The sequence below is a fragment of the Vicia villosa genome, linkage group LG2 (genome assembly GCF_029867415.1).
Source record: "Vicia villosa cultivar HV-30 ecotype Madison, WI linkage group LG2, Vvil1.0, whole genome shotgun sequence".
In the NCBI taxonomy this organism is placed as follows: domain Eukaryota; kingdom Viridiplantae; phylum Streptophyta; class Magnoliopsida; order Fabales; family Fabaceae; genus Vicia; species Vicia villosa.
The window spans coordinates 209,944,890-209,953,128 of record NC_081181.1 but is presented as its reverse complement, the minus strand read 5'-3'; the positions used below and the strand labels follow the sequence as shown (position 1 = coordinate 209,953,128).

The 8,239-nt window shown below is 29.4% G+C and overlaps 1 protein-coding gene across 1 annotated transcript; it reads left to right on the top strand.

The window, feature by feature from the left end:
* The first annotated feature begins 3,820 nt into the window (after positions 1-3,820).
* LOC131648123 (uncharacterized) lies at positions 3,821-4,518 on the top strand. Its single transcript, XM_058917909.1, is given in 2 exon segments — positions 3,821-4,101; positions 4,155-4,518. Coding segments are annotated over 2 exon segments (249 nt in total). The 5' UTR covers positions 3,821-3,948; the 3' UTR covers positions 4,251-4,518.
* Positions 4,519-8,239: the final 3,721 nt, after the last annotated feature.

The following is an 8,239-nucleotide window of genomic DNA, read 5'->3' as shown; positions in this document are numbered from 1 at the left end:
TTATTGTGGTGTGTATGCAACTGTAAGGTACCTCCTTATTCCACGTGTCTCACAAAAACTTGCAAAATCATACGAGTTAAATTCACCATCACGATTTGTCTGAAGAGTCTAAATATGTTCGTCGAATTCTTTTTCAACTCGAGCCTTGAAGGTTTTGAAAACAATAAGAGCTTCATATTTCTCTTGCAAAAAATAAACTCTTGTTTTTCTACTATAATCATCTATGAGGGTGGTGAAGTACCTTTTGTTTCTGTTAGATGATGGATTGATCCACAAATGTTTGAATGCGCCAACTGTGAGATTTTCTTAGCTTTTCATGCTTTTTTTATTGGAAAGAATCGTGATGTTGTTTACTATTAGAGTTTCACATAACTCATCCTTACAAAACCGGTTGGTAAGGTGAGGAGTGTCACTCTATATAAATTTTTTTAATACTCTATCTCCAACCAATGTAGGACTTTAGAATCTTCCTAATACCCTCCCTCACGTCCAGTATTCTTTTTGGACTTAGTGCGTAGATATTAACGATGGACAATTCACTTTTAATGTTCTATCTCTAACCAATGTAAAGCATTAAGATCTTCCTAATATTTACCAACAATACAATCTTTGCATTTCTATAGGATTAATTTTTTGGGCAATCCTTCCACCATCTTCTTCTCAAATAGGATCAAATAGGATTTTAAAGCCTTTAATGATCATAATTCAAATGCCATAACTATGGTGAATCTTGAATTCTTATGGAGAAACAATTTCGGACATCACGTTGAATGTGTAAAGGGAACATATGATTGGCTGTCATTTCAATTTCATCTATTAAGTCCTCCTTTGGATGATGAATTCAACACCTACTTTATTGGATGATGATGGTGTAACTCTTCTCTCTAAAGTTAGCCCATACTGGTAAGATTGCATTTCAACTTGGGATATAAAACACACTAGAAACTGTATGCAAAATATTGTTTTTTTGTATGAAATTTAATATCCCTTTTTCCATGACAAACATGCAAGAGTTGCTACCAAACTTCATAGTTTCTCTAAATGCTTCATCCAAATCATAAAACAAAGATTTGTTTACCCACATGTGATTGCTACAACCAAAATCTAATTACCAAATACTACACAGTAAATTATCCGTGTCTATGTAAGCCATGAACATCTAACCTCCAATTATTTAATACCATATTATTTTATATTCAATTATTTCAAAATTAGTTTAAAATTTAAATCATTTTTTAAGCTAATACTACCAGAGATAGGCTAAGATATATATCTAATTTATTATTTTGAAAATGTCTTGATATGCTATTGTTTTATATATCAAGTAATATGGGTAAAATAAATTTAAAATTAAATAATTATATTGACATTAAATAATTAAACGATTGATACATATTCAACAAAATTTTATGTGAGTGTTAGGGATAGAAATACAGGGACAAATTAGATTTTGTCAAGGTTAAGTATGACCTGTCAAAAATACTAAAATTTAAGTCTGAAATCTGTTGTAAATTTATTTTTAGGCTTGAGTATGTCCTTTTCAAATGTTTAATTAGTTTGTTGGCTTACATAAAAGTCTATTTGTTTTAGACATATGTAAATAAGCAATTAAAATAATGTTTAAGTAGATTAATTAATTAAAAGATCAAGAGACTAAAAATTTATTTGCATTGACTTATTTTAATTTACTTGTATGTATTTTAATTTAAAATATAAAATGATAATAAAAAAATTATTCATATTCATTTAAATAGGCAGACCTGATACGTTTAAAACGTTTTTCCTTTTGCCTAAAATCTATTTTTCTTTTAGCTAAATACACTTATAAAAAAATCTAAATTTTTTATATTTAAAAGAAAGTGTAACCTAACCTAAATGTGTATTGACTAGCTTGTAGGCCCTATTATTGACATGAGCTACTTCTACCTCTGATGAGTGCTCACCTTAAACTTTCTTTTATCTATAAATGATAATTGTATCCATACTTGATAGATATTTGTAAAAAATTCTTGTAACAAGTAGAGTAAAAATCCATAAAAATAGATGGGACACAAAATATATTAATTGAATTTAAAATTATATTTTGAAATATATTTGAAGTAAGTTATCACTATATAACAAAAGAACTTTACAAATATTGAAAGTTTTCAAATAAGTAAAACCTATAACATAGAAAATTTAATTTATTAAATAGATATTTAAAAAATTAAAAGCAGATTCAGAATATGGTAAATTAGTTCCGGAGTGGTATAAAACATTTAATTATATTTGGTAATTTAATTATGTACACCAAAAAATGAATGCAAAATTTTGTGTTACCAAAATATACAATTTTGAATGAAAACTAATTATCAAAAATATCGTGACATAGTTGGTAATCTTAAATGTCCACGTTCAAATATGTTATTAATGGTTATTGTTTTGTAAATCATAATTAACTATTTCATCAAAATTTCTATATAAGAAAATAACTAAAAAGATTTATTTCTTTCGTCATAAAATAAGTAGTTTAATTAAACTAAAATAACTAACATGATATATTTTAAAAAGTTAAAAGACCTATATAAAAAATTTTAAATTAAAGGCTAAAATGAATCAGAAAATAATATACGGTTCACAAAAATATAAATTTGAAGTTAATTAATTATTTTAATATAATAATTATATTAGGTTGTGTTTGTTTCAAGTTATAAAATTATTGAAATTATATTTCCTGGATTATTATTCATAGAAAAAAGATTCTTAAATATGTGTTTGACCAAAAGTTAGATTTTCAAGAAATGTTTATAAATTTAATTTAATTAAAAAATTAAAATTAAATTAAGTATGTGTTTGACCAAAAGTTGAATTTTCAAGAAATGTTTATAAATTTAATTTAATTAAAAAAATTAAAATTAAATTAAAGGTGAGTGTTAGTGAGAAATTAGAATTAGTTGGACTTTATTCTCAAGAGAATATTGCATTTCTCACCCTTTAACATGAGAATAAGTAAAGAAGAAATCATGTATAAAATAAATTTTTAGGAATAAAAAATACTCTAGAATAATTTTTAAAAACGTAAAAGAAACTAATAGTTTCAAACAAACACACCCTTATAATAGATAACATTAGAAAATAAAATTTCCTTTTTTAAATATGTGACATCATATAGTTTTTAATTTTATTTTTTTATTAAAATTTCAACTAATTAAAATAGAAGAGAAAAAATCTAATATTTAAATAGAAGGATTAAAAGGGTGAATTTTTAAAAGTCGGATAAAAACATTAAAAAAAATTAAAATAAGGAACTACTCGTACATTTAAAATAATAGAGTAACTTTTTTAGATAAAGTCTATTATTTATTTTTGTTATTTTTATCTTAATTGTTAGTATATTTTAACTGAACATTGAGTTGTGGTAAAAACAAAATTAAACAATAAACCAGAATTATTTTAAATTTAGTATGTTGATATTGGTTTGGTGATTAGATTTAGTTCAATCTTAAATAAAAATCATATCCATTTGATTTGATTTAAATATTTTTCAGTCAATTTAAAAATATATTAATATAACTTTTCCTCGGTAAATAACTAAACAACTTAATTTTGAGAAAATTAGTCATAACTAGAAGTTTCAAGGAAAATATCGTTTAGTAAAATACAAAGAATTTGTTGAAGAAAAAGTTAAGTGGGGAAAGAATATTTAGGAAGGCAAATTAGTAATTTCGTAAAAGAACGAAAAACAACGTGTTTTTGCCGCATAAATTTTAATTTACTTATTAATATTATTAAATAAAAATCAAAGCAAAAAAACAACATCTCTTCCCTATATATATGCCGTCAAAGCCGCTCCAAACTTCCGCAATTTTCCTCTCTCTTCCTCTCAACCACAAATTCACTTTCACAAAATAAAATCTCAACAATCTCTACAAGTTCTCGGAAAGTCTCTCATCTCTCAACCCCCCAACTATGAAGAAGTCCGGCCTCTTCGCCGCCTCCGTCGCCGCCGCATCCGCCACCGCCGTCTCCGTTTCATCTTCCACACACAACTCTCATCATCAGGTACCAACCTTAAACTTTTTCTTTGACTCTAAACCTTAGATCTGGCAATTTCTTGATTTTGTTAACTGATTTTGTTTTTTTGAAATTTGTGTTTTCAGGACGGTACGGCTGAGAGAAGAGGCCGTGATGAGGTTTCTTCGTCGGAGAAATTTGCGCCGAGATTCGATGGTTTGCGGTTCATAGAAACGCTGATTACTGCTCATAGATGAAAGGGATTAGGGTTTCACCTATTTATTCACCGATTCGGGGTTCGGATTTTTCTCCTTCATCTGTTTCTTCGTCTTGTGTGGTTTGGAGAAGAAGATTTCACTTGTTGGAAATATTTCTTTTAGTTTTTTCTTTTTCTTTTCCCTTTCTTTAGAATTAATAGCAGAACAGAAAAAAATATTTCTGATGTCACATTATTTGGTGCTTTTCTTTTTTGTAACCCTGTATAATGGGTAATGAAAGTTAAAAGTATAAGGTTTTGGGTGGTTATTTTTGTGCTTATATTTTTATTTTATTTTATTTTTCCTTTGCGTTATATTTTTATTAAAAAATTAAAAAATTATTTGATTTTAGGTATTTTTTGAACTATTAATGGTTTACAATGAAATTTAAATATGATCTTTTTCAATTAAAAAGTTTCAGATTTGAAAGTCTCAATGGGTGTGAAAAGAAAATTAAATTATATGTATAATTTAGGGGCTTTGGTCCTTGCGTTCCTATCCTTCTGTTCTTAAGTTTAATAAAGACGCGCGCCGTCCTGTAGGTCCAAAGAAAGTGCATAATTGCTCGTTTGTGTATAAAAAACAGTTTTTTAATTATGTTGAATATAAAACCAAATATTATTGAAGGTAAAATTAAATAAATTAAAGAGAAAGAAGATGAATTGAGTTATTAAATCATTATTATTTAAAAAATAGGAGAAAAAAGAGTATACATGATCATGTAGTATTTTTATATTGTCAATATCATAGAAATAAATTATTAATATGAGATGGTTGAATATTATAATTCTATTGGTTAATGGTGTAAAATTATCTTTAACCTCTAAAAAGACATATACGAAATCAAATTAAATATATATATATTTTAAGAGTAAATTTGAGTTTTTATGTTCAAAACAATTTAAACTTGCTCGGGTAGGGAAGTAACTCACTCTGACTATCCACTCCAACTGCTATCTCGAGATAGTGATAGCAATTGTATTCTATCCATAAGGAAGTAGGCGTGGGCTCTCAAAAAGGCTTTAAAAGGTTTCAAAGTGGTCTCCGACCTTAATCTGAGTGCGCATTTACTATTTTCGGCGGCGAATTTCATGTTATGTAGGATTTAGGATAAAGAGTTTACTTTTTTTGGGATTCCTATTGGTTTTAACCTGAGGAGGGCTTCTTCGTGGAAGCCTCTATTATCCAAATTGAAAGCTCGCCTGGCAGATTGGAAAGGGAGATTTCTCAGTTTCGGAGACATAATTACTTTGTTAGAATTGGTATTATCTAGTATTTCCATTTTCTCCTCCCTTTTTTCAGATATGCAAAGAAATTTTAAAGATTCAGAGTAATTTTGTTGGGGCGACTCAGCAGATATTAGGAAAATTCATTGGTTTGGTTGGGAGAATATGTGTTTGCCTTTCAAAAAAGGGGGTTTAGGTTTGAAGAGTGTATGTGATTTCAATTCTGCACTGTTATTCAAGTGGAGATAGAGGGCCTTACAGGGGGAAGATGCGCTTTGGATGGTTGTTCTGTCGGATCGATACAGTAATGTGAGATTTCAGATTATTGTTGGTTTGAGTACTAGAGCTCGTTTCCCCCAATTCAGCTAGGTGGAGTGATCTTTTAGGTTTGAAGAAACAACTGTCAGCTCTGATTTTTGCTGCTAACTTCATATTCATTTTAAGCATAGGAGATTCTATCCCTTTTTGGAGAGGGCATTGGTTTACTGATTTGAGTACGAAGGACTTATTCTAAAATTTGTTTTTGTTGAGCTCTAAGAAAGAAGAAAGAGGTATGTGTGCTTTGTTCTGTCGAAGAGGAAACTTTGGATCGCCATTTTCTCAACTGTCCTATATATAAGCGTATCTGGAAGGAGGTGTCGGATTGGACAGGTCTGCATCTAGATGTCGACCTCGGCATTTGGAGGAATTTTCTTCTTTGGCACACAGGGAATAAGAAGAAAAGAGTGAAGTCTGGTAAAGAATGCACGATTTGGTTGACGGCGTTGTGGAACATTTGGAATTTGAGAAATGATATTATTTTTAAGGGTTAATAGTATTTCACCCCATGTAATGTTAGCGAATTTTGTTTTCCCCCCTCTATACCTTTTGGCAACGGTTTTTTCAAAAAAACTGTTGCCAAAACCTGCATTTGACAACGGTGGGGGATAAACCGAAACACGCTCATATTACAGGGGGTAAACTACTATTAACTCTATTTTTAACAACATAGTTTGCAATGTTTCGGATCTAGTTTGGAGTAGTATCAAAATGAAAGCGTGGAAGTGGTCTTTCACTAGAAAAATTTCAATATCCAAGTGTAACTAACTTCTATAAATTTTATAAATAACCACTATTATACCTTGCTTAAGCTTCAGTTAGTTGGTAATCTCTTGTCACTAGTTTTGTTATCGAATTCTTTAAGCAGGTTTGAGTACCCTTACTATTCACAATATATAATTCTTGCTTTTATATATATATAAAAAAAAGAATCCTAATCTAAGTGCCATGGTTTGAGCTTGATCTCATAGTTGATTTTTAGATTATTACAGCGTGTCTTTGATTTTTATATAAATGGTAGATGGAATTAAAGTAATGAAGGTAGTGAACAATATTGCTTTTGCAATAATGATGGTGATGGTTGATTGTTTGGGATAATCTCCCTATATGCATGGAATATTCTTTTCAAAGTAGTAAATTTTGTTGTTTGTGATGATGGAACAGTTTTATATAGTACTTTGCCACTGTGCGTGTTGGTAAGCAGCTATTACCTGGTATATTCTTTTGTTTCGCGTGTTACAAAATTTCTGAATCTGATTCCCAAAATTAATTTATGAATCAAATAAGAATATGGTCAATTTGCCAAATTTCTTTTTGTTTTGTTTTGCTTTATTTTTTGAAAGGAATTTTGATGACCATTATTTCATGAAAGACCGGAATGCCCTTAAGTGTGGTGTGAGGTTTTAAACAATGATGTAATGTTTATGGTTGTTACATGAAACAAGAAATGTAATAAAGAGTAACCTAGAAGTAAAGTAATGCAAAATCAAATGATGTTTTGGTTCTCTTTTCTAGTTGTTATTTGTACGATTTCTTTCGCTTGTGTAAAATTAATCTTTTTGTTAGAGGTGTTATTTCTTCTTCTCCGGATCTTCTTTGTGTTTTTTGTAAAGATAGAGAGAAAAGTTTAGTGCACCTTCTTTTTTTCTTGTGATATAGCCAAGTTAGTTTGGAGTTCTATTCTTGGGTGGTTGGAGGTGGATTTAATCTTGCCATCTTTAGTTTGGGAGAATTTCCTTTCGGCTTTTGATTGTTTTAGAAGGAAGAAAATGAAGAAAGGTATGGAAGGTTTGGTTTGGCTAGCGGTTTGTTGGGGGATGTGGAGCATGAGGAATAATATAATTTTCGGAAACGTTGGTTGGAGCGTGTCGGATATAGTTTGGAGGATTAAAGGTTTGATTTGGAGATGGTCTTTTCACGGTGACATTACGTATGGCAATTGTAATTTTTATGTTTTTTGCAAAGATCTTTTGCATTACTTAAGATAATTGGCAATTGTTATGTAATATCGCGTGTTTTTCGATTCACTACCGATTTTTGTAAGAGGGATTGAGTATCCCTAGTACTCCCTTTTAATTAAATTCCTTGCTTAAAAAAAAACTATTAATTACTATTACTAATAATTAAATGACTAGAACTTCTTCCCCTAATGTATAAGTTTGATTTAATGTTTATCTTATAAAAAGATATTAGACCGTGTAATCGTGGGATGCATGAGATTGGTACAATATATGTTGGAATTGGGTTTTGTCGTCTCTCTACCTACATAAAAAGATTGGTGAGTCCCCTAATAATACGATAAAATCATTCGTCCCAACCAAATATAATAAGTCGTGTATTATTTGGTTTACTATAAATATAATATTACTATTATATATTTTATGTTTTAAAGGTAAGATGAGATGTAGTGACATGCAATTGGTAGCTTAGGAGAGACATAAGATG